This window comes from Tympanuchus pallidicinctus, unplaced genomic scaffold (assembly GCF_026119805.1).
Source record: "Tympanuchus pallidicinctus isolate F22 unplaced genomic scaffold, pur_lepc_1.0 scaffold23, whole genome shotgun sequence".
In the NCBI taxonomy this organism is placed as follows: Eukaryota; Metazoa; Chordata; class Aves; order Galliformes; family Phasianidae; genus Tympanuchus; species Tympanuchus pallidicinctus.
Window position 1 is genome coordinate 7,142,452 of NW_026294740.1, and position 27,907 is coordinate 7,170,358.

Here is a 27,907-nt window from a genome sequence, read left to right on the forward strand (position 1 = left end):
TGAGGCTGTATATGTTTATTCATCGTCAGTAATTTTGTACACAAGGCAAATATTAATAGCTGAAAGGCAACGCTTTTGGAGAGTATGTACAGAGCAATGTACAAGCGAATGGAAGAGGTTTTAAACTATAAATTGATTTAACCATTTTATAAAAAGGAAGTGATGTTTTGTCTTCTAGGACCTCCCTTAGAAATAACTTATTGCCAATCTAAAGCAAGGAGGAAAAAAAAATTTACAATAAAAAGTAGTCCCTGGAAAGTTTATAAAAAGTTAAACATATAAAATCGTAAGCCACAAACATTTATACAAAGCTAATACAAATCTTGGTTCTGTTAAAGATCTATGAGATTGTTACAAAATATATTTTTACATAAAGGCTTCACTTAAGGTAAGCTCTCACTGCTACTGAAAGCGCAGGAAAGCGGCTTTAAATAGTCTGCAATTCAACTTATTTTCAAGTACAATGCAAAGAAATTGCAAAATGGCACTGTACTGCAATGCTGTGTAATTAAAAAAACAACTACGTTAATGGTACCATCAAACAGACAAGACCTGTAAAGTTAATTTATCAGCATCTCAGTATGGCGTGAAAGTTCTGATCGCTTTGAAGCAGGAAATGCGACTGTTGGAAAAGGAACGGCCTGCAATTGACCTTGAAGAGAAATAAGCAGGGAAGTCTTCCGATGGCAACGGACCATTAAACATGCTTATGTCTGTGGTTGAGCAGCGAGCTGCTCCCAAACATCACGAGATCAGTTGGATAAGCTGTCTGAAACCGACCGTAAATACGATTATTAGCCAAGTGTCACAAAGCTTGAAACACCTCATCTGAGCAGTTTGCTGCTACAGTTCTGATGGGCAGAACATAAAGCCACTTACTAGACAAATGAGTCCGATATACAGCCGTCAAGATGAATGAACCCACCTGATTCTTTTTTTTTATATTATTATTTTCTTTTCAGATGAGTGGGTATCCCAAAAGAAAGCTTTACATTTCACATAAGCTGATGGCTTACGCTCCCACATACAACACACAAAGAAGAAAAAATTTTTAAAGCCTCGATGAACAGCCACAGTTTTAAGGTATCAATTGATGCAGTTGAACATACTGCAGCAGGGAACAGTCATTAAAACACTGATTTCACTTCCGAGTACAGTAAGCCTGTACAAGACAGTGGTATATCTCCTTATGGTCACTGAGCAGTCACCTTACCTTAGCAGGGCTTGCTAACTCTCTCACTAAGAGAGTTCTGGGAACCTTGCTTTGCCACCTGCTTTTCCACCTCTCCTGCAAATGCACCTTGACTGGAATGCAGGCTACCAGGCTGACCCTTCCTACCCAGCAGTGATTGCTTCAGGATAAGAACCAGTCTGTTCCACAACAGCAGACTTGTACCAAAATTAAATAATGCTGTACAGGAATTATATTCAGAAAATCTAAAAAGCAATACAACAGTACATGATGTGCTCCTTTTCAGGTAGCTACTACGTTCAAAGATGGAAAAGCCCACTGTTGATTCAGTTTGTTTATCCAGTATGTTAACATAGGAACCATGTAAACAGTTACATCAAGGTTAGTTGCCTCCCTCCCTTTAAAGAAGTGGGAGTGGGAAATGCAAGTGATTTCACTTAGTAATTTCATTTAAATAATTCATTTTTGCCTGAGATTCATATAGTGCTCATCTCCCAGGGACTTCTACCTTGTCAAAGTGCCCCAACACTTGGGTGCGCCTTGCTGCCTTATGGGCCCCCACATGCACAAAGTCTTCTGAAAGCACTGAGAACAGCGGCGCTCTGTTGTGTGTGTGTGCATTGGTTCATGGAGAAGCTTGCTGGATATTTTCCTACTTCAGCTCACGTCAGAAGTGCCTCGGTGAAACTGCCTACATCCTCAGGCTGACATCAGTTTGGAGGATTTTTTGTAAATTGACACCAACGTCCCTTGACACAGAAAATTATCAACACTTTATTATTTTTTTTAGACAAATTCCTGGTAATATTCTTCATCCAATATCCAGTCTTCAGTCTTCTCTGCAGCCACCCTGTCTGACATCCCACAGAACACTTACTACAGACTCTCTCCAAATTAATTATTTTAATCAGCACAGACACAAAGTCTCTTTTCAAAAGAAACTTGTTCAAACAACTGTCAGCAATGGAAAAAAGTCCCTTCCTCCTTCTGTCGGTTTGTTCCAATGGTTAATTGCCCTCCCTACAAGGGTGTGGATTTGTTCAAACTTCTGCTTGCAAACAATGGACTTTGTTATGCACTTAGAGGCCAAAAGGCAGAGGTTTGTCATCTGCTCACACAGCATTTATAGCCTGACCAAACCAACCTGCCATCCTCCCAAGAGGAAAGTGGAGAACTTCTGGACTGACACTAGAGGCATGTTGGCCAACCCTTTAAATACCCCCAACCAGCCTTTTTTGAGGTGTCCAGTTCACCATCCTTGAGTTGCTTACACATGAAAAGACAAAAGTAACCGTATCCATGCCCACAACAGAGGCAAAGTCTAAATATCCCCACCTAACGATTGTATTAACCCTCTCGACAGCGTTGCACCGTGTTGATAACACACTGTGACTCCTTCCAACATCTTTTCAGAACTCCTTCCTCCAACATAGTGCCTCATTGCGGCAAACAGACTAATCTATGACTATTCACTGGATGATATAAAAAAACAGAGGTCTTTCAAAGCACTTAACTAAATAAAAATACACTATTCTCCATCTGTGAACAGGAGAATGAGGTACAGATGGTAACACAACTTACAATCACAGTAAGGTTTAAGTTCAGAAGACAGGCAATTTTCCTATGTTCCAGCAACATGATCCCACCTGCAGGGACGCTGCTCCAAGCAGTGAGAACATGACATCACACCTCTTGCCACATATGTGCTATGCTGATAAAAATTCATTTTAAGAAAACATTGGCCAGCATCACGATCCACAGGAATGCGCAGGTTCCATGGGGCACAGTGGTAAGGTGGGCAGAGTTGTGGATCTACAGCCTGGGGAAAGACCTGAAGCAGCTCTACTTTTTAAAAACCCATGTTGGCAAGCTCACTCTTACTTAGTAGCACGCTGCACGGTGTATGAGGATTTCCAGGCAAGAAGCATTTTGTTTTTCTTATTTGGTAATCACATGGTAACAGTACTACCTCCCCCTACCCTTTAAAAAAAAAACTACAATGGAACTTTTGGTGAAATATTATTAGTCACAAGCAGCACTCTATGCAAAGTACGCTATGCAACATGTTTGGCTCAAGTACACTTAGGATTGCTAGACCCAACTGGGAAGTCTCAGAAAGAACCTCATCAGCTGAAGCACATTCTGCTGTGACGCCCTTTTTTCAGAAAACACATTCATCTTCACGGTGTCAGCTACACAAGGCCTCTGCTGGGAACACACATTTGCATAAGGCCACTGAAAATACTGTAGGACAGAACACAAGGAGGCACTTAGGTCTGCGAGTACTTCTATCCATCCAAACCCTTACTGATCACGAGGAGGCACACTGCAGGAAGTCATAAACCAGCCGTGTATTGAAGCGCTTCAAGAAAAGGCAAGGTACCTGCACGTCACATCTGGTTTGTGAAGATAAGTTTAACTTGCTCCCCTTCCACATCAGAACTTCAAGAGGACCGTATCATCGTGCTCTGTGTTTGCCACGGCTCCAAGGCAGGACTTACAATGCAAGAGAGTGAAAGCCTGCTCTGCGCCGTTCACTGCGCCCTGCTGCACTTGGCCCTGCGCCGCTGCCTCCTGCCACGCGACTGAAGCCCCCAATCCAAGGATTCTTAAAGCACATCCTGGTCAAAACCCATGCAAAGGTTTATGCTTAACGGGAAGAACGTTACACCCAGCAATCCTAGCTTCAGATGCGCAATTCCAGTGAGAGATTTAAGGGTTTTCTAGCCAACAATAGACCTGAGAAATTTTATATCACAGTCTTCATTACGAAGTCAGATGTGAAAGGTTTGCCCCCCTAAAATTACTGCCAAAGCTCAACAATTGCAACAATTTCAATGAAGTTTGGACTTGGAATTCTGAATATAGAATGATTTTCTAAGATGATATACATGTTCTTAAAAGGTCAAATTTAATCACTTTACAGGTAACTTAGACATAGGTCTGCTATAAAATTACAACTTGAGTCAACTTGAAGCTACACTGGGAGAGATTAAGCCTGAAATTCTGCAGAAATTGGCAATAATGTTTTCAGCAGCAGCTTTTAGCCACATATCAAGAAGTCTGACAGGATCTGGATTTCTCTACTCCTGCTGTAAACTTCTAGTTAAAAGAAAACAACACACAAGAGTTACTCAAATAAAAATGTCTTTTTGCACATCACTGTAGCATAAGCTGCTTGAGGTTGTCATGAAGGATGGTATCCTTGACATCACGGAAAACTAGCCGGATGTTTTCTGTGTTAATAGCAGTGGTGAAGTGGTGGTAGAGGGGCTTCTGCTGCTGGTCCCGGCGTTTGGTACGAAAACAATCCACCAGGAATTTTTGGACATCCGTTAAGCAGTGGGGATCCCCTTCAAATTCTGGAAAATAGTCTTTGATGCTCACTTTTTGTACTTTTTCCTCAAGCAGGTCCGTCTTATTCAAGAAGAGAATGATGGAGACGTTGCTGAAAACCCGGTTATTGACTATTGTTTCAAAAATGTTCAGGGACTCCGTCAGGCGATTCGTCTGCCGATCCTCCATGAGCACTTGGTCGAATTCACTCGAGGAAACAAGGAAGAGTATTGATGTGACACTGTCGAAGCATTCGAACCAACGTTTCCGTTCTGACCTTTGGCCACCTACATCAACCATTTTGAAAGGAACATTCTTTATTTCAAAGTTGTACTCATGAATCCCTTTTGTGGGTCTTCTCGCCAGCAGTATATCTTGCTGTGAGGGAAGATAATCCTAAAAAATAAAGCAGTTTGATGATTAGGACAAGTCACAGGCACGACGATGGCAGCTGACTTGCAATTGAGAGAAAGCTTGCAGAGGAACAGCATGAGGCTTTGAACAAACATGCACACGTATGTATATTTATATTCCAACACTGAAGCATTTTGCAAAGATCTGGAGTCAAATCAGGAAACACACCCGAGGTTAAATCAAAACATTTATTGCCCTGCAGAGAACTGAAGCTTTCCATTTGCCACACGACAAGCATTCATAAACAACCCTGAAAGGTGCACCATCAGCTCCTCGTGCCAATTTCCCTTATTCTGAACTATTTTCCGTTTCATTCATCATCTTCCCACAAAGCTAGGAAACACATCTGACAGCTACACAGGAATGCAGCAGATAGGCTCTAAAATGGGTCTCTCAAACCAATATTCATGGTAGTATTCCATTCTACCTATGGGCAGTCAGCTTGCCCCACGTTCTCATGCATTCTGCACAGCTGCCTCTAGGGCAAAAAAAAAAAAGAGCTGCTTCAGTTAGTAATTAAAGGCAATCAATTAATTATGCCAGAAAAGTCAAACCTAAGCAACTTGCCGTGTTTGTACCATGGATCTTTTGGATCCAGCTGAATCTGTCCAAAACAAGCCCAAAAAGCACTTCTATTAATTAGCTGTGTCCCTCCTCTGAGCTCCCACAGCTTGGCTTTGTCCAAACATCCTGTGCAATTGCAATTAGCAGAACAGAAGGAGAAACAAGTAGTTGATGACAGCAGTGCTTTTGCAGTAGCGCAGCCTAGGGAAGCACCTGAGCCAGCTGTCCCTGTGGTTCTCCAGCCTGCCTTTCTTCCCAGAATTTCATAGGCAGCATTAAGTTTCTGCACTTCTTACATGCTCGTTGCAGATGCTTATGGAAAGAGGAATTCTTATGAGTCAGCTTTCGATGGTACGAAATTCAAGATGCATCATATTGGGTATTTCTTCATTCTAAGAATTACGTTTAAGTCTTCTCCCGTTTAAAAACTGCACCTAAACCAGATGGCTGATGCTGAGGTTTACAGCTTTTTTGTTCACTTCTTACTGAAACTCTTCCATACATTTTTCCAGCATTTCTCCTAACTTCAGAAAGAATGATTTAGGTTTCAGAGCTGGAACTTTAGCCTCTTCTAAGTGATCTACGTCTTCCTTTGACACTGCCAGTTACCAAACTGAAAGCTTTTATAAGGATGTCTAAGATCATAGTCCAGAAAGTCTGATTCAGCTAATAAGTTGTGAGTTAGGAGCGGGAGAGAAAATATATGGCAATTCAAATACTGGCATTTCCAAGTTTAAGAGAGCTAGAAAAATCTGAACCACAGCAAAAACTGCAAGGGAAGTGTAACGCTCCAGACATTTGATTTGCTTTACTTTGTAAGCTCAAAAGTGAAACTAGCTAGACTGTTTTGTTTGAACTCCTTGCTCTCTTCATTCGAGCCGCCCAGGACTAAGGCACTGATTTTTATCATGGCTTGCAATCTCAAAGCAGTTCTCTGAAGCAAAAGATCCCCACCCTGCACGGCTAATACAAATCCCAAGCCTGTACTACTTCAGTCTGCAGGAGAGTTCAACAGCTCTAACAGTCCCATGTTCTCTTCCAGCCGTGCACCAGATCTGTGCTCCAGCCCTTCTGATGAAAGAGAGAAGGGAATATAAAAAGTAATGGGATGTTTGTATTAGTCACATTTATCTTGGATTTTTTCTACCAAATGCTGTTAAAAGGAGGAGGACAATCAGAAACACAGTGATATCAAATGGCAGTGGGTACACATGAAGGCATTTTGAGTAATGTTGACTGTTAGCATTTTAGCAAGAGAGCTCAACACATATTCCATCTGACAAACAGCCTCCTATAGGGTTTCTTATTTGGGAATTCAGTCACAAGTTCTCAGAGCAAAACCAGGAAGTCTTAGAGAAGCTCAGGAGTGACTGATATTCTTAAAAGTGCATAAATGAATAAGATCAAATAATAGGAAAGGCCTTATATGCTTTGCATACTGCTTTCCACGCTGAAAAAAGAGGACAAAGCAAACTCCTCTGGAAGCCAGCCCTGACTGTTTATTCAGTAAAGCTTTCAAGCAAAGGGCTTCATCCTAGAATTCCTGACAAATTCCCTGCACACTGCAACCACAGATAAAACACTTTCAAGTTCCACATACGTGGAGAAGACCTACCACATGTTATCCCACGTCGTTGGCTACTCCAATGCAACAGCTGTGGGCACTGGAAGTCAAGTGCTTGCTACAGAGACATCATTTGCTTCCCAGAGACTAAATACAACTCCAAAGTAATCTCCCAGTATTTTAATGCTCTTTTTGAAGGACAATTCAGTTCTCTTCTCTTCATAGAGATCTCTGGGATACCAGCAGCTTGCTACTGTATTAATTCTAAAGCAGCCCCCTCCTCACTACTGATCCCACTCCCTGCTGCACCATTGCACTTGTCCTGTACCCACTCTTCTTCACTTTGTCCACTCTTTCATGGGGACTGACTTCTTTGCTACCTTCCTTTCTTCCCCTTTTTCCTCCAGGCAGCTCTATTTGCCTGTAAGCACTGGCTCTTCCCAAGGACACACGTCAGCAATGATTCCTAAAACCCAATTTAACTTTTTCCTACCTCCTGCTTTCTTCCTGAATTGTCATCTTCCTCAATTTCATACAGTCCCCCTTTTTCAACAGCACAACTTTATGTTATCAGGTAGCTATTTTGCCTATCGCATCACTGTTTGCTTACTTACAATTGGAATTCAAGGTATGAATATGAGCCAACCACACCATGGAAACCAATGTCTCTATGAGCTTTTCTGAATCCATACAGTCTGCACTGGCAGCAGAAGTAACAAGCAGTTGCAAGGAATGCAGCCGATCCCAGCCTCTCTTATTTTGCTGCGCTGATTAAATCTGAACAGCAAGTTCTTTTCCCTACATGCTGTTATCAGCAGCTCCCTTTTTGGCAACAGGCAAAAGAGCTCCCTTTTGGCAAGGGGCACACAAGCCAGAGGTCTATCTGTTTATACACAATTCAGTTGCAGGCCAGCCTCACTGAATCAGATTATCAGATAAAAGCAGTAAAATACTTACATTAATACAGTTTGTTGAAACAATCATTAGATAAATCTTCCATACAGATAAGAACAAACCAGAAGAACCTATCAAATCTTTCACTCTTAGTAACACAGCTAAGAAGTTTTTTTCCACCGAGATTAAATATTTTCTGTGACTGCAGATCTTGAAGAATCCTTTGTATCTCATAGTATTTGGTCTAACCTTAAGCAGGAAATGCTGTCATTTGGAGTTCAGCACTCCCACAGCAACAGCAGAAATACAATTGGAGGGTGCATGCATACAGGTCTATACAGACATACACATTTTTTTGCTTTTGTTTTTTTTGTGCGAGTTTTGGTCTCACACAAATTTAACTGATTTAACTCAGTTTTCCTAAGTGTGCATCTATGCATATTCTGGAGTCATTTTTGGATAACAGTTGATCTTAACGTGCTACTTTAACAACCTTTGCGTGGGCAGCCATTTGTAACTTGCTTCTTGCTCAATTTCCACAGAAGAGTTTTATTTCCCAAATCTCTTGGGAGTTTTTGTAGTGAGTTTTGGTCTCACGCTGTAATCAAAGGTTGGCAGAAGGTTTCTCATAAAGACCTTTGAAAGAGAAGCTGCAATAATTTGCATCCAAGTACACAAAAATAAGTGGAAAAAACCCCTTGAAATTCAAGTAGCATTGGATTTAGAGTGTGAGAAATCCACCACTTGCAACAAGTTCAGTAGTTCATTGAAGAGAATTAAAGCAGTTTTGTATTCTCTCATAACGCAAGGCCAATAAAAATTGAGAGCGAGTGCTGGACTTGCAGCAAGATACCTGGCAGCACACACGTTCCACAAGGCATCACTCGTGCTCTACTTAGAGAAAAGAGCACAAAAAGGCTGGCTCCACTTTTTTTTTTTCTTTCCCAATCTGTTACAAAGTCAAATGAAATTAAGCACGATGTAACAGCATTCATCTGAAGCGGCTCAGATTCCTTCAGTATTTGTTACCCGTCTGCTGGAAATGACCATGGAGCAACATGGAGCTGAAGCTAGCACTCTATTTTAAAAGCAATTTTCACAGGCTGTTTCTGCAATACAAGGCTAACGAGCATAACTTCATCACTGAAATAGAAACCAGCATCGTATCAAAAATATTCTACAGAAATTTCAGCTTTTTCCCCAGAGAAAACACATTCTATTCTGTACCAAATTCGTCCACTTAAAAATAGATACTAAGTCAGTTACTTCTGTTTTATGTATTGATTTAACTTAGTTTTCCTAAGTGTGCATCTATACGTATTCAGGAGTCATTTTTGGATAACAGCTGATCTTAACGTGCTACTTTAACAACCTTTGCGTGGGCAGCCATTTGTAACTTGTTTCCTGCTCAATTTCCACACAAGAGTTTTATTTCCCAAATCTCTTGGCTCTCACTTTGCCCTGTGCTGCTGACACACCAATGATGAACTGCTGAGGTGATGAAGTAGGCAAAGGTAACTAAAGTTATTTTCATAGACACTAATTATATTTGACCAGCTTAAAATCCAGTGATCAAAGAATCCTTTGAGGAGAGGAAAGACGAGAGGAAAAACAAAAAGCTTACCTGTTCTCCAAGTTTATCCAAGTTGTCCAAGAAATATTTTACGGATTCCCCCTAGGAATGAAAGCAAACAATTCCTTAGCAAGTGGCTCACTCCATCTCCATGGCTTACACTCTCAAGTCCAGTTAATTTAAATCTAAACTGAATTGTTGTAAGCTTTCTTTCCTTACTATCCTTTTTCCCCCCTAAATCAGCAATCCTAAGAACACAATTGAAGTTTTATTTAGGCCAGTTAATATTTAAGCTTCAAAAGCACAGTCAGCCACGTTTAGGGGAAAATCCTTTCCAATTTTAGGATTGCTAGATAAATCCTACAGTGTTATCCACAGGAACAAGCAAGGAAACAACCACGCCTTCAGTATGAAAAGCTGCATTCAATTCTCCCAGTCCTTTGAAGGTTCTGGGCACATGCATTCAGATGCAAGCGCTGAGCACTGGAGGCAGATGAATTTATAGCTGTACTGCCATAGGATCCACTCGTGTGCTGCCCCTGAGCACAACAAACAGTGAGCAGAGGGGGAGAAACAGAGGAAGCATTTTACTAGACAGGCTTTCCTGTCAAAGATCAAGTTGGAGAAGAACTCCTTAGTCAGGGATTAATACACTGAGTCTGTGCTGCAATGACGTGCGATGCTGCATCTACTGTATGGGCAACCTTCCAATTCAAGCTATCACTATCACAGTAACAACACTTCTTAACCGCTCCACTAACACAAAATTGAAGATCCCTTCTGTAACTACAGTCAGCATCCCAGGACTCTGGGGGAGCACTAGCACCTAGGAAGGAACCCCTCTCACAAGGACACTGATGGACCCAGAATTACTCAGTGTACCAATTGAGCTCACTGGAAAGGAAAGGACTTAGGACTCCCAGCATCACAACAAAAACATAACATGCTTCCCTCTGACAGCTCTTGATTACCAAGCCGTAACATAACTTACTTTATTATAAATACACAAAGAAAAGCATCTGTGTTCCCACTCTGATGATGGGAGAACAGGAATTCTGACTGCATTTTCTTGAAGAGAAAACCACAAAGCATCCAAGACTGGAACAGCTACATCCAAGCCAGACAAGTGAATCAGGACAGCAGTTACACAGCAGTAGTGATGACTTCTCACTTGAATTGTGCTCGATAAATTTTTCTAGGAATCGCATCAAATCTCAGTGTGAACCTGTGTCCTCAAAGCAGCAGCACCACAGTAGGGTAAAGAAACAGAGCAATAAAGGGTTCCAGCAGATACATGTGCAAGGTTAGTAGATCCTACAAGTCACTTAATAGAAGTAGATGCTGCACTTTTAATTGGGCAATTTGAACATCAACTTCTAATTAGGCAAGAGTGAAACTTCAGTTGAAACATGCTTTGTGCTTGACACACCTGCAGAACAGAGTCCAGCACAGACCTACCACTCTACCTGTTCTGTCAGTGGGGACAAAGTACGGCAGTGACACCATTCTAAAGCCTGCTGGTGCACAGCACCAAGTGCCTGCAGTAACTGCAGGAAGTATTGTATTATATTTTTCAGCATTTCAGAGATCTGTTCTAAACACAGCCCTGCAAGGAACGTGTAGGTGGAAGAGCATTCTTATTTCGCAGGCAATAAAAACACAACTGCTGTACACAAACCTACCAGGAATACTTCAGCCTCAAGCTTCCCAAACAGGAGTAACAGGAACAGAACTCAGCCTTCCAAGAGCTAAACCCACCGCCTTTAGCTGAATGGTATGGCAAAATAAAGTCAGACTCAATTTCTCGTTTAGGTTCTAGCAGGAGCTGAGAGCCTTCCTCCCCCACAGGGTTATTTAAAAAAAAACAAAACCAGAAAAAAACCTGGCTAGACATCAGATTCATTAAGAGGAGATATTTATTCTAGAATACCTGGGCCTCAGGAGCTGTAGGTATATGTGTGTGTGCATATATGTATTTTAATGCCAGCTCTTTTATATACTACTTATGGCAGCGCTTGTTCCCTGAAGCATTAACTCCACAGTTCAGGAATGCATGAGTTACTGCCTCTCCTTCAAATCCTGTGGCTTACTGCAGACCCGGCAGCTCACGCACACAAGCGAACCACAGCCTTCAGAGGTCATCAAACAGCACCAGAGGCAGCTTCCCAAGGAGGGGATTTCCAGAAAGCACAAATGCAAAACGCATCGTCCTGCAGCAGTGGTAATGCTCTACAGTCACATGTCCAGGAACAGCAAAGTAACGCAGGGAAAGTTGCTTCGGTTTTTAGGCTGCCATGCAACAAAAGTCAGTGGCAGATAAATATCAAGGTGGCCGTACTGAAATTCAAGTAATTAGTCTATAGAAGTAATCAGATGTAAGAACAGTGAAAGTTAAAAAGCAGAGATGTACTGAGCTTCCCTCCTCATTGCCGTTGGATCAGTCACCAGGCTCCTTCCTCATGAAAATCTTTTCAGACAACCAATAAGGCACCATTCTGAGCAACTGCCAATGGGGCTCACCCCTGCAGTGTCTTTAAGCCATTCACTCATTGGCTTTTATTTATTTGGATGACACCGAGGATTTCCAATGTCTCCAAATACAACCCGTTTTTTCCTTCATATTCCAGACACCCCTCTAGATCATAGAGCTACAAGCCAGAAAACTAACTCATACAAAGCCACTCTGACCTTGACTTTCTCCTAGTAGCAGGAAAAGCACCACTAATTTCAGATACCTCTGAACAGCAAACTATCATGATTACCAGATTGTTATCAGAGCGCAGTACTGCAGAACTGAGGAGTTTTAACACATTTAAAATAAGCTTCAAAAAGCAGCATCACAAAGCACCCAAGCAAGACTGACGCCTTGGGAAGGTGCCAGTCTCTATTTTTTACAATAATGGAGAGCAATCCATAGAAAGGAGAAAACAAAACAAACCGATGGAAAGACTTCATCCCAGTAATTGCTAAAACCGAGTAAGATGATGATCTGTCTGCAATCTTGTCTCACAGCAGGTCCAAAGACGCCTTTCACATCAGGCTATTTCCTGCTACCACACACAGAACTAGATCTCGCACTGTAAACTGATGGCAGTGGCTGTATTTAAACAGTTGGACTCAACAAACGTCCGTCAAGTTCTAAAGTGTTCTCTCAGACAAACTGTAAACTACCTGCTTACCTGAGATGACTAGAAAAAAGAAGCTGGGTTCCCCGTGCTGCCCTGGCTGGCCATGCCCCACCTGTCCCACATGGCTGCTGCAGCCGCTCATCTGCGCTAACACTGCCAGCTGTGAAACAGGCCACCAATGACCAACCAACAGCAGCTTGGGAAACTGCACGATTTCTCTGTTAAAAAAGGCAACTTTTCCATTACATTGTTGTCTTCCAGCCCTCATTCTGTGAGCATGTATCACGGAAAGTCCAGCTGAAGATCTAGTTAAAGCACGGTGATGCAGCGAGCTCACGTCAGTTGCCTCATGCTCCAACAGAGAACAAGTCACAGAGCCAGGAATAACACATCTCTGATGCTATTTTAATGGTTAAGAAGATGTCACAATGCTCTCATCAGAGAGACTGGAGAGGAGGGGGAAAAAGAAAAAAAATAAGAGTACACCACACATACTGGGTTTGATACCAATTACATAAAAATGAGGTTACAATCAATTGCTGTCAGGTAACATCAGCACGTTCACAAGTGAGCTTGTTACACAGAACAGCGTGGTTCTGCTTGTACTCTGTGAAGGTCCCAGGTGTTGGTTTTTATGTTTGTTTGTTTTTAAATGCAAGTACAACTTTCAAAGCGATTTCTGCAGCTCAGCAGTTCTGCACAGCAAACTTGTGCAGTGTGTGAAAGGCCCCCCGTGACCCCACCTGGTGCTGCTCAGTTCCTTCTGCTCAGCCTGCAGCACAGCCCTGAAGGCACCAACACGAGCACTGAAGTCAAACACAGGCCTCAGCACATTTCTTGCACTCACACTGACAAGCAGCAGCCACTGCAGTCAGCGCAGCAAAAATGAACGGCCTACATCAGCTGTAAAGATCCTCCAGCGTTAGATGACTGTGCTCTTACACCTTTCATACAGGACTAAAACAACATATTCGAATCTCAAATTTGAAGCAATCTCTTTCACTGCTTGTAGAAGATGCCCTTTTGACTTCAAGCAAGGCGCATGCGTTTCAGCTGCAGGCCTTCAGCCTCCTGATTCAGAAAAGCATGTAAACCACAGGAAGTTGACTGTTAAATAACTTTACTCATAATTGTCAAGTATTCCATTTTCAGAAAGGTTTGATTCAGAACAGCTTGTGTGCCTCCTGGAGCCTTGTGATCCCTATGCAGAAGTCAAGCCAAGCCATTTTATTGTGAACTCAGGAGTAATTCACAAAGCACAACTAAATCATATTCTTATCGAGGTATCCGATGTTAGAACAACAGCTTCCCTCACAAAACTGCAATCCTGCTTATGTCAGTACGATGAAGGACCTCAAGCTCTGTGCAATGCACTCTTTCTGCAGCAGTGATTTACCTATAGGACACCAGTGCATTTTATCTGCTGTTCTAATTCAGAAGACCAGAAGATTAAGAATCTTTCATAACAAAACATGGTACAGAGACAGATTACTGTCTAATACGTTACCAGTGAGTACCTACAACAAAGCAGCCACAAATATTTTGTGGGAAAGAAAACTACATGAAATGCACAGCAGATGAACACATCTTTTAAACTCAGGAAGTGACATCAACTTACTTGGTTTCCATGAAAACAGTATCAGCCATCACATATGATTTACTGATACCTTAAGATAGCTAAATGAATTGTAGCTGCTTTAGGGGAACACAGATGCTATAATTCTTCTTAAAGCTATAAATTAAAAAAGGCCTGAGAATCTGAAAGAGTAAATCAGGTATTTAATGAGAACAGGAGATACAGCTTGGTAACTAGAGCAGGATGATTGCAAACACCAATCATTCTCTCTTCCTGACCCGACTTGAATTTCTGGGAAAAGAGAAACCAACATTTCCCCATCTATTAAAAACAAACAAACAGAAACCCAAACAACCAAAAAAACACGCTTTTTTAAAGCTTAGTGTAAAAGAAGAACAGGTAACTACAATGTTTTTGGGTTGCTATGCATATGCCTAAGTTGACATAGAGAGCAAGCTGCCTAAAGCAGGGAAATGCAGCCTGAAGAAGGAAAGACGTAGGAGGAACCAGCGTGTTAAATAAGATGCTGCATCTTACCACACCCATACAATCAAGTACTTACAGCTTCTGCTATTACAGGCTTAATACAGATAAAATCATATCTGAAGATTTTTACAAATAATCCAACCAAAAGAACCCCTAACCTTTACTTTCTCGATCTCCCTCTGCCCCAGCCGACCCAAAGGAATTCTGACTACAGCTCAGTGCTGCTGCTGCTGACCCACCACAAGTCTTCTGAAATTTCAGTGGTAAGCACAGGAGCAATCCTCAGAGGGGTCTGAGTCAAGCCAATGACATTTCCTAGTGAGACGAGCAGGTGGGAGCAGCACAGCTCACCCTTCACCCCAACCCTCGAGCCTCAAAACACTGTAATAAAGAGTCAGATGATCAAGATGACATTTATGCCATTAACATATCCACCCCTAATTAAGGTACCCATCTCCAATATCTAATTATTCTGATAGAACAGTGAAAGCTGAGCCAAGCCCTACATCCAGACATTAAGTCTGCTCCATTTCTTTCACTAGCCTCAGAGTGAGGAACACTCCTGGGCCCTTCTCACCTCTGATGTTTCTACAGATTCACGTCTCTCATTGTTCACTCCTCTTGGGCCTTTAAACGGGGGTTCCTCTTCCAAACACATCTCGGTTAAGAGAAAAGGATGGAAATTCTGGACATTCATATCTTGATTATTCTGATCAGAAAAAAAACCTCAGACACCCACCTTACTTCACAGTGACTTCAGTTACTTGCTTGGTATCTGCTATGCCTGGGGAAAATTATTTATTTCCCTATTACCATTCATCTGCTCTAACTGTAATAACTTTATGTATTGCCTTCTGTTTAAAGAGAAACTTTATTGGCAGTGTCTCGGGAGTTTACAACAAGAATATCCAATAATTCCTTTTTAATAGAGCACTTTGAGAAAAGTTCAGTGTAAGCAACTGTCCATTCACTTACTGAACCGAAAGCCTCGACTAACACAGAAAACAGCTCCACAGCAGAAATACATTTCCTTTAACTACAGACAATGTTATGATAAAACCAGCACGAACTGACACCAGAGCAAACCACCCCATTTATGCCCACAGAAGCATTATCACACCTTTGTGGCACAAACAGATCCAACATCTGATCCATTTATACTCATTTGTTCCTAAAGTGATGGCAAACTGCTTTAAAGCAGTGTTAAAAGAGCAATCTCGGGAGGGCTGAAGCACAGACCTTATGATCAGACCTTTAAGGATCTATCCTCTTTCTCTCCAGTACAACCATTTGAATAGTCAGCTTAAGTCTGTCCTGCCTGTTTTCAAGATAAAATTTAAGTACACTGGAATTAGCGACAGGTTTTTGCAAAAGTGCAGAGCCTCAGATACAGAGCACATCTGCTTTCACAGGGGTACAAAACAATGCTTTCCTCCACCAATGCACGTCACAAATGCGTCACAGCTCGTCCTACCTCTGCTCAGCACCATCCTATTTCCTCTTTTCAGCACTTCCTGCGTGCAGCTCACATTGTATTTGACTTTTCTTCAGAGCAAGGAGAAACGCATCACGCAGCACACAGGTGAGACCTCATTCGGGCACAAAACTGAGGATCTGGCCTCAAACAAGAAAGGTTTAGGTCCTGATTCATAAAAAGTAATCTGTAAAACCTTTTGGTAGTAGAGCAGAATTTGGAACAGCTGGGTGCAATTTGGTGGAGGGTGCTCAATAGCACGAAGCTAAAAATGAATCAAGAAAGGGAGGAGTCCCACTGAGTTCATTGCATGCCTGACGTTTTTATCTCATACAACAGCACTAACAGCAAAAGGTGAAGGAGTTTAAGAAGGGTTTTTAACCCAATTATATCCCTTTAATCTATTATTCCCTATTTACCAAGTAATCCAATTAAACCATAATTCTCAAACTGGTTAAGAAATGGAGGTAGACAGAGCACGTCAACCTGAGCACACGCACTGCAGTCAATGGCAGCACCTGGGGGTGCTGGAAACCCTGCTGGAAACCCAGGGACGCCTGCATGGCTGCTGTGTCCCACAGGAAGGAGCAGAACGCCAGGCCATGAGCACTCAGCCTAGAACACAGTATTCCAAACAAGAAAACATCTGTTTTCTTCTTGCACTGAACGTGGTTTTGAATCATCCTTCAAAGCGCTTCATTGACTTAAACCTCCGATTTCATTTGTTAGCTAGGTATCCCTCCCATCTCCTGATGAAGTGATTTAATTGCCAGCTTCCTCATAAAATTTGCTTAAAGATATGAAAATACACTACAGCTTTTAGGCTTGAACAGAGATGGCTTTCCATTAAAGCCTACAAAACTACAGTTTCTTCCATCGCTCAGTTATGACATTTCCAAGTAATCCTGAAAGCCTTCTTGGAAAGCAAGATGTGCCATATTCCATTAGCAGCTGAGAACTTTAAGAAATGGAACAATTTTGAGCTGTATGAAGTGATATTCTGTTTGTACAACTCAAGAGTAAAACCCAAGAGCCTGCTGAAAAGCTTTCCCACAGCTAAAAGCCCAAGCAAAACACAGCATTTATGCTGGCATGCCACGCATCCCTAGGACCGCTCTCAATGATGCAGAGATCTCTCCTGCAGCCTCCTGCAGAGATCAGAGCCAAGTTAGCAAACACCACAAACAGAATTTAGGACACAACAACTGCAAAAGCAATACATCGAACAAATAACACTCAGGTTTGCCAGAACCTGAAGTCAACCCATGACTGCAATTTAGGATATACTGTTCAGAAGATCAAGTACAAAAGACCATTCAAAGACCATTTTCACTTGCTCCCTCAGCATTTACAACCAACACTTGTCTTCCAGAACGTTTCCTTTAGGAAAGGCACTCAATATTCTGCAAATATTTTTCAGAGTTTCATTGATGAAATGATCTTTCAAGTCAAAACACACAGGGACCTAGCAAGAAGCCATATGAAAACAGACCTGATGGAGATGAAACAGCCACCTCCCAACGCCTATTTACACTCTGGGAAGCATCTATGTAAACTTTAGATGTTTTGCACACAAAATAGACTGGAACAAGACTGTAAACATTTGTTCCTCTTCCAGTGCGCTGACCCACTGGCTCCATGACTTCATGTGTTTGCAACTCAAACTGCATTTAATCTAACACTGAAGCAGCAGTGAGTCTACAAATCCAATATCCATCATTTAGAGCTTTGCTTGCTTCCAAGTTGTATAAGACTGGCAAACGCTCCAAAAAAATGAGAAGTATTTGGCATGTGGGAACACATCAGCACTAAAACTGGTCATGTTGAACTTTAAGATGCTTGAAAATTCCATTATTGCACATTCAGTAAACCAAATCATAACATCTTAAAAGCAGAACCCTAAACTAGATACTGATGCATGCACTGAAGTATCCCTAGGATTCAGTTTTATAACACACATTTGGTTTCTATTTCAGCCTCGTGAGAAATCCAGGAGACCAAATGCTTTTCAGTCCTTCCTCTGCCTCCATTAGCAGAATCCATTTCAATTAAGTTCTGATATTTTTGTTTGCAAACAGCACTAAACCAAGCATTAGAACTAAGCATTAGTACTGTACTAGTGTATCAGAGCTTGTAATAAGATATTTGATGAGATTTAGTGATAAATTTACTACCTTTTTGAAAGGCCTACAAGTACCATTAGATGAACGTTAATTTAAGATGCAGTAAAAGTTGTGTCTAAAGCAGTCAAGACAGTAGAATCTCGGAAACTTCCTAAATAGAAGCAATATCCAAACATTTCATATCACTTGTAGAATTCGACACTAGAAGATAACCTTCTAAAAGAACTACATAACTGTTGTACACGCTTCTGCAGAGATGCTCTGGATTACAGAAGTATCTGCACGCTGTATTCCCTTTCCTGCAACATCCCTGTCCTCTTTATTCAGTCACCATGGGGTGAGCAAACACCACAGCACAGCCGGTGAGAAGAGCTTCCAGCTGTCTGCTGAGCCCCCAGTCCAGCAGGTTGCTTACAGCCATTTCTCTGGCATCATCGAACAAAGAAGGAAGATACAGAAACTCACCTCTAACAAAAAAAGGATGCGGGATCTTCTCAGTTCCCTGGTTAAACGAAACAAAAGGTGCGTATACTACAGTAGCCAGTATAGTTACTCTGTGTAACTATGTGTGTTTTCTTATGTATTAAGGTCAGCTGCACTTTTGTTTTCTCACATTTTCTTAAGCAACTTCCTCAGCTACCACAAGTTAAAGTTTCCTACCATTTTGCTGCTTCTGCATAAGAGTTACAGCATGAGCAGGGCACATTTAAGTAGCACTCATCACAAATTGAAACTCATACCAATAAAGACAGCCTACGCACACATCCAAATACAACCAGAGTATGTGAATATGTACTCAGCAACAGCAGACTGGAACCAGGCTGAAATTGAGGGAATAGCAGCACGAGATAGTGCTGCCCCTGGCACTACACCTTAATCCTAAAAGATCCCACGTTCACATATGAGAAAGCTCACTCTATTCTTTGCCTCAAGTGTAAAAATTAATTTAATGTATATAAATGGAACATCACTGCTGCTTCCACACGTTATGCCAGCACAGAGATTCGCAGACTGCTGTGAATATTGGGATTTTGCAGCATAGATTTGCCTTATACAAAGTAACTTCCAAATGGACAAAGTCGGAGCCACTGCCACATTGAAATTGTGTGAAGTAACAGTGCTACAGGTACTGACATGCAGGTTAGTAACTGGGAAGGAAATTGGCTCCTAGCCTATGTTTGTACCAAGGTCTCATATTAAACTGTAGGCAGCAGAAGCACCAAAAAACACATCTAACACTTTTGCACAGTTTTCAAAGAATCAGTAGAGAAAAAGGTTCACCCACTTAAATCTCTTCGTCTGAACTCTTGGTTGAAAGTCAACTCAGCACACTGCCATAACACATCCACATCAAGACAGCCTCCACTGAAACGATCCCAGTCCAGTCACATCTGTACACAGAAATAATGTACAAGATATATACACACTCATTTGGAGTGGTTGTGAAGAGGAGCCACTCATACAGCCACTGGCTGCACCAAATACATCAGCAGTACGCCGCACAGCAACCACATTCACCACTCAACTCTGCCAGTGGACACAAAGCCCATACCAAAACTACATTCAAACTTGAAAAAAAAAAATAAAATCAAACTATTGTGAATAACAAAAAATCTACTTCCTAGGTGTTCAGAACAATACATGACACAGATGTCCACCCTTGTATCTGTAAAACCAGGCCAGCTTATGCTACGAAGCCAGCAGGCAATACATGGCCACTGCTCTTCAGATATTCCGAACCTCCCTGCTGAACTGCTGGCAGGCAGACAGGGTAGAATGGCAGAAGAATCCAGAAGCAGCCTTTCGAGGCACAGGAAATCAAAGAGATTGAAACAGAAATCCTAATGTGAATTTGGAAAAGGATGAAAGTTGGCATTTTGTGTAAAATTAGTATTAAGAGTTCATTCAAAGGTAATTCAGCTCGGTCACAATATTATGATCAATCCCCATTACCCAAAGCACCCGTAGACATGTTGGGAGGGTTTTCAGCCAAAAAAATAAGCCTCCTTAATGTTTGGCTCTAGTGTTAATCTCTGTACAAAACCTTATTAATATAGATCCACCTAATCTTGTCACTGGAACAGGAAAAACAGCAGAACAACAGAGACTCCCAGTCTTCTCTGAGGATTTGTATAGAAATGAGTTTTGAGGAAATTTGTGTTAGCAACAAGCTTTGATAAATCCTTTTAATACAAAGTAAGGACAGAAGATGGCAAGTAGCTCTAACCTTTCCAATGGTTTTAAGGAGTCGTGCTCACTGTACACATGCCATCTTGTCATGTGCTGTTTAGCAGACCTATGGATCAGGGAAAAAGGGGAAAAACAATTCATATTTCAACACTGTTGTTATTTTTTATCTACAAAAATTCAAGCAACATGCAGTGTAATCACCATGTTTTAGTTCAGTTAGTGTGTTTGAATAAGTCAATGCATGTTTATAGAAGCACTGTGTGACTGGATCACAAGAAGATTCTCACATAGAAGCACAGAAATGCTCAGGTTGGAAAAGACCTTAAAGATCTTTGAGCCAACCACAACCTAACCATGCTACCAATTCTGACAACCCTCCATGAGTCCATACAACTTTCTGACAGCCTGTGCACTGAAGCTTGCCCTCCAGTTCAGGGAAGACGCAGAGGATGAATAGTGAGAGGAGTACTGGCACATTCCAGAGGGTACAAGCTGTTGAAAGCCTTCTGAAATTCAGTGTCACAAGTGTAGAAGACACTTCTGATGAGGCGTGGGCAAGATGCTCTGTCTTTTTCCAGGTTCAGGGTTGCTGAAGCACTGAGTTCTGAACTGCCTCTAAGACACGACTTCCTCTTTCTTGCATGTGGATGCATCTGCTTTGTCACGCAGCCCAGTCTACCCTCAAAGAATTGGCCTCCTCAGGATCACTACTCTATATGTGTATTTCAAAGATATGTTGCCTTTGGACCTGAAAGAACATAAATTTTGCTAGTACTTTGCAAAGGCCATTTGAGGACTGATTCTCTCCCTAAGAGCTAATTTAATGTTCTCTTGCATACAATAGCCCCATCAATATTCAGAGGCAGAAGCTAGAAAAGCTCCAAAAGAAGATGAAATACAATCCTTCAGAAAGCTGTACAACACTCTCCAGAAGCGCCACTCTGCATGACAAAAAAATACTATAGAGAAGCTGCAGCAAAAAGAACTTCACTCTGAACACACCTTTTCCTGTCTTCTATAATCTGATCGAGCACTTGCAGGCATGTCACAAAAGTAAACAGGACCCAGAGGTAAACACATGCCCATCATCTTTATGTGCCAGCCGTGTCTGCAGCTCTGGGTGAACGCTGACAGAATGAAATGTCATCACTGCCTCCTCACACTGAAGGGTCACGGCATTAAAAAAACATCTGTGTAATGTGCAAGTAGGGCAAGAAGCACACACCTGAAGATCAACAAACACCGGTAACAAACGTTGAAACCCACCCAAAAGGTATCTTTACCAAGAAGCACGTTCAAAGCTCGTCACGTAGATGAGGAACCCAGCTCTCATCCCACTTTTCCACTCTCAGAGAGAAGCAGACTGTTTCAGAAGCAGCACTTGCACAGAAGTGCTCTCCTCAGTTACTGGATGCACAGCACCAGGACGAGATGCTTTCTCAGCTGCCAGTGCCTGAAAGCAAAACTCAATGAGAGCAGCAAACCTTTACAACTACGGAACGAAGGATCCCACGGGTATAAACATAAAAGCAAGGAAGTCTCTACTTAAGCACTCAGACATCCCTCACAATCTGTTAAAAATACCTCTGCTTCCCTCCTCCTCCAAGTAAAGCAATACAAACTTCACTCCAGCGCTCAAGCAGCAGCTTTCCAACCGAATGGAAAACCAGCCTGCTTTTGTATTTAAACAAACCACTGGTCCGTGAGTCACACAATTAAGAGAAGGTAGATTTATCCAAGTCACTTCAGGAGATTACATTTACTGGAAATCAACTTGTAATGGGAAACCCAAAGTGTGAATGAGATGACAAAGCACTGGGGGGAACAGACTAACTCCACAGCTAATCCATGCTTGCTGTCAGACACAAGGCCAAAGGAGGAAAGCTCCATAGACAAAGCTTGTGGATGACCAAAACCCCAAGAGCAAATTACAGGGACTATGCTATGGAGCCAAAGTAACCTGTAGCTAACCGTGTTAGAACCTAAGTGGTTTTGGTCTGTAATAAAATTTGAGGGATTATAATATTAACCATCAGAGAACTACTGAAGTAGCACATACTGCACTGTAAGCTGTCATTAGTTCTTTTCAGTTTTAAAGCATTACACAAGGATGAACTAATGAATTTTCTTAAGTACTGCTGTGTTACTGGCCAGAAGGCCCCTATTTTTATACAGAGGGAACTAAAAGATATTAACTATCCTCATGACCACTTAAATTAACAAAATGAGGAAGGACACCAGTGAACTAGGCTTGGAAATGCTGATTTCTAACTCTATTAAAATACAACCGCATTCCCTCCACACTGCTATAAAAAGACGACGCTGTTTCTTTAGGCTTCCAGCATCATTTGGTGCTACAAATGAAAGATGGAGAAAAACAAAACAAATAGCTCAATGACCTCTCACAATACACAGCCATCTTCAAATTTTAACTACACACGTGCGTAAGCCTTTCATCTTAATCTCTCTTGTTCTACACTTATCTGCTCAGGCTATAAATGGCATCCAGAACCACACTCCTGCATCCTTCCCCTCAATTTCCATGCAAATGTTTGTTTCGCTCCTTATCCATCATTGCTCTGTTCTTCATTTGCTCACTTCTGCCTTTGCCTTACTCCCACCATAAGCATCCTTGTGCTTTTCCCTGCATCCTTGTCTGTGCCATTATAATACCAGCCACGTTTTTCAGTGCAGTCCCAAACTCAGCACAGCCTCAAACTCACTCATCACTCTGAAGTTAGAGCACACACACAAATAACACTCCTTTCTAATTCCTCTAGTGCTGATTTCTCATTACATCTCATTTTTTGCTACACGCAGGTGAACTGCACACAGAACAGTATTTTTTCTTTTATCCCCCACGCTGCAACACGATTTTCAGTTTTTAAGCCTTATTTGAAGAGTCAGTACTCAATACAACTGAGCCACCTGCACATGCCTTCCAGCTCTCCTGCCCTCCCTCAGGTACACCCCCAGCTCCCACCTTAGCTATCTGTCTTCATTCCACAGCACACGCCTGGACTCCCTGAGCACACTCCTACAAAGCCTGCCAGTGGCTATGTCAGAAGTACACACTGCTTTCAGGAGTTCTTTGTCACTCTGTTGACCATGTGTACCTGTCATAACTTCATGCTGAAATGTACCAGGGTAAAATTGAGACTTGACATCTGGGTATGCTGCTTGCAATCCATGCAATGACATCATTCAGCTTTTTTTTTTTTTCCACGTTTATATCATGTGATAAAGAAATCCTTTCAAAATCTCAGCACAACTTAGGGAATAAAGCAGTGTAAGTATAAATAAAGCAGTTACCTGATCTGCAAAACCTATCACTAGGGCAGCACTCAACTGTGAATAGCACATTAAGAAACACTTTATATTCTGCCCAAAGCCCAAATGGTAACATGTGTTTTTTGCAGAGCCCATTACACAGCTTTAGGAACCTCCAAAACAAAACTTTCTTTTCCCCCCTCCCTTCACAGATTCAGTAGAAAACGTTTTCAGCTCCTACTCAAAGTGAAACTCTGCACATGGTTCAGTTATGGAAAGAACCTACTTGTCAGAAACCCAAGGTGGCAGAAGTACAAGAAGGAAAAGGGAGCTACTTAGCCTCAAGTTATTAAGCGTATCTAATAAAAGATGAAACGTTTTTACTCAATGGATTTTAAAACAGATCACTCCAGCATAGCAATTACGACAACAAGGAGTCACATTTGCAGCAGAGCAATTATGAGGAGAAGTCACATTTGCAGCAGATAAAAATCTTGAATGCAGTTGTGCAATTACCCCTTTGTGATAATTTCCAATGCAAAATGTAAGATGCAACAGGCCTCATTAAAAACATACTGAAATAGCACAAACGGGTCAGGCAGGCGATAAGCAAGTCGGGCACCTCTCTGAGACATTCCAGGATCTGGGCAATACATATTTATAAAGAATATTTATACAACCTATTTAAGCCAGCCTGTGATTATACAATCGTTCATAATAGCTCAACAGGAGACATCATCAGCCATTGTTCAGATTCACATTAAGACAAAGGTTATTTTTAAGACATAAAAGCACAAAGCCAGTTAGCTTTAAGAGACCAACAAGAACAGATTTAATCTATTTTAAGGTTGTCAAACCCCACCCTCACCCCTAAACAAGCCTATGCCACTGGCATTTACTACACAAGCCTACAAAACAATAAACAGCAAACTAAGTCTTCATTTCCTCTTGCATTATCAGCATGGAAACGGAACGAAGGGGCTTTAGCTGTCACAGCTAATGTTTCAGCTCGAGAATCGAGGCAATCCTTTTTCCTTTCCAATCCCACTTCTGAACTATATATTCCAGCCTTAGCTGAGGACTTCCATCTAACAAAAACCTCATTACATGAGAATTAACATAGACATCCGAAATTAAACAGGAAGTATACAGAGGGAATGTTTGCTAGATTGCTCAAATTGGAATCGAGAAGGGAGTGGTTTTTAAATTCTTCTCATTAACCCATGCATATCTTTTCTTAAAGATCATTGCAAGCCGTCCCTCCAAACGATGGTTGGGTTTTTTTTAAAGTAGGAAAATGTAAAAATAATCATTTGTTACAAACACTATGCAGTTCCAAGCTTTATTGCTGAACATAAAAGGTAACTGATACGTCGGCTTTCTCACATGTTAAAGGAGGACAATTATATCGGGTGCTCCATGTAAATCTTCATTTTGAAAGAAAAAAGGAGGAAAAAAATGGAGCTAAATGCACGAGTTTAAAGTAACACAACAACAGACTACCATCCAAAACGCTGAGCATCCATAAGGAGGTCGCTTAGCAGAAAGCATTTCACCAAAAAGCGACACAGGAACCAGGCAGCCCGCACACCCCAGACTCACAACACTGAAAAACAAAGCTTACCAACTGGAATTCTCTGCGCCTGTCGTACGCATGCTGGATCCCACTGTCTGCCCACAGAGCTCTTATGGCAGGGAGGTACTGTAAAAAAACTGCTGTCTCCACCATTCCTTGCACCACCGTGACCGAGCGGGTATCGAAAGCCATCATGGTATCTCCGTTACTCTGGTTAACAGGATCTCCCCAGGGGATATGAAGTTTCTCTCTGGCATCCACAAGGACTCTCACACCTTTAACAACATGAAAGAGCGCTGCAATTAGAATTTGTCTGCACCTATTATCTTTCTAGCCTATAACTCTGCAGAGTCCAACAATACGCTTACTCTGCACAATCAAAGCTCAGTAAGACTCTGAAGCCAGGAGAAAATCAGAAAGGTTCAGAAATATTGAATTAAAATGGTAGTAACAAAACTCAGAGAAGAGCCGCTATCAGGAAAACACAGCCTTGAGAAACAGGGTAATATCTGAAATACAACACTTCCAAAAATGCCATCTTTAAACCACTAAATCCCCAATCTATGGTATTATGTAAATATATTTCACATATATTTATATTTTCCACTGATCTCCTGAATCATTTTACAGCTGTTATATTTACTTGGCAGGAACACAAACAAATGAAGTATATTTAAAAGTTTAGTTCAGAATATGTTAAACCACTTGATGGCTTAATTTTAAGGCTCCCCAGTGCCCACAGGGAGCACATCTTACTACTTTGTTACAGTGTTGTATTGAATTGTAGAGGGTTGACAGTTCTTTAACATCTTCACGATGGGCAGACTAAACACAGTAAAAACACAGAGCTTTCTGAACTGTGTGGTTTTACTGCTTAAGAGCAGCTGGAATTGCATTTACATGAAGACTTTCCCACACTTACTATAATTAAAAAAAAAAAGTAAATAATCTCTAGGAGAAACTGAGCGTCTTGGAACTGTCTCACATAGATCTTAAAGGAAAAAAAAAAAGAAATAAAATTGTGTTGATACCAATCACATAAACAAAGGGAAATAAATTCTAGTATTATGTTTGCTGGTGGCAAAGAAATAAAATCTGGTAAGAAACGAGCAACTGTAAAGGCACAGAGAAACATGATGTGTACTAATGGAGGGATAATGACCCCCCCGTGGCAGCGGGGTGAAGCCTTTTGAGATCCTTTTCAACCCTGGCCATTCTATGATTCATCAGTATCAAAGTATCCTTCCAAAATCCATTCTCTTTCTGTCACTGCTGTATCTGTCAAAGCCATGTTGCTGCAGCAGACCCGCACTTGCTCCATGTATACTTTTACAGTACGAATCACCCGGCTTTATTAACAGACTATCACCTCAACATTTCTGCTCGTGATTTCTACTTCCTCACTACGTTTTTCAGCCTTCATTTGAAGTACTGTTATAAAACAGCTCGAATCCCTAAGCCCCATTTAGAAAGGCTAACGTCTGCCCACAATTCAGCCTCAAGAAACACACTGAAGACGGTACCAAAGCGTTACAGAACCAAAACTCGGAACGGGACGGGTGAGAAGGCAGGGCCGACAACGCGCGGCCGGCTGACAGCGGTGAGGCGAGGCGCCCAGCCCGGCTGCGGCCGCTCGGAGCGCGCAGCTCTGCCCGCCGCTGTCAGCCCGCCGCCGCCGCTCCTCGCACGGAAGCAGAACGCGCGCCGAGCTTCCTGCCCGGCACGGGGCACGGCCCGGATTCAGGTGCGGCTCTTCCCCACCCAGCACCCCGCGTCCCGATCCCGCCGGCAGGAGGAAGGCCGCCGATGAGGACCCCGAGCGGGACGAAGGCTGAGGACCCCCGCCCGGCCCCCGGCCCCGGGCCCCGCCGCCCTCAGGCCGCCCCCGGCCGACGCACCCTTGATAACGTTGCTGTAGATGGTGGCCCGGAACTCCTCGCGGGCCGCCCGGTCCCAGTCCTGCCCGTGGATGATCCGCATCTGCTTGAGGAAGGTGGACTTGCCGCTCTCGCCCGCTCCCAGCAGCAGGATCTTGACGAGGCGCTTCACGTAGGTTTTCTCCCGGTTGAGGCACTTATCGATCTCCTTAGACTTGCGCTGCTGTTCGGCCTCGCCGCTGGTCAGCAGGCAGCCGGGGAAGCAGCCCGACAGCACGGAGCGCGACGGCAGGAAGTCCGCCATCTTAGCGAGCACTGCCAGCGAGGGGAGCGGCCGCCCGGCCCGGCCCGCACCAGCCCGCTCTCTGCCCGCGCATGCGCATCCGCCGCCCCACCCTCGGCGTAGGACGTGCCCTCGCGCCTCGCACGCGCGTTCACGTGACCGCCTGCGTCACGTGACGGTTCCAGCGCGCTCGGGAGCGTCACGTGGCCGCGAGTCGCGCCCGCTCTGGGCGGGAGTCCCGCGCGGCAGCGGCTCCTGACAGGAAATGGCGGGGGGCGGCGGCGGGTTTCGTTGATGTGGACCAAGTGACTCTGAGGGAAAACGAAGCCTGGGATGGCTGGGTTGGGCAACAGCACTTTTACCACGGTCTGGCACGGTGCTGGGAAG

General features: G+C 42.6%; 1 protein-coding gene across 1 annotated transcript; it reads right to left on the reverse strand.

Moving 5' to 3' along the window:
- GNA13 (G protein subunit alpha 13) lies at nucleotides 1–27,622 on the reverse strand. Its single transcript, XM_052688051.1, has 4 exons — nucleotides 27,259–27,622; nucleotides 25,409–25,635; nucleotides 9,589–9,639; nucleotides 1–4,924 (listed from the first exon to the last, which is right to left on the reverse strand). Exons 1-4 carry the CDS (start codon nucleotides 27,539–27,541, stop codon nucleotides 4,352–4,354), a joined length of 1,134 nt encoding a protein of 377 aa, XP_052544011.1. The 5' UTR covers nucleotides 27,542–27,622; the 3' UTR covers nucleotides 1–4,351.
- Nucleotides 27,623–27,907: the final 285 nt, after the last annotated feature.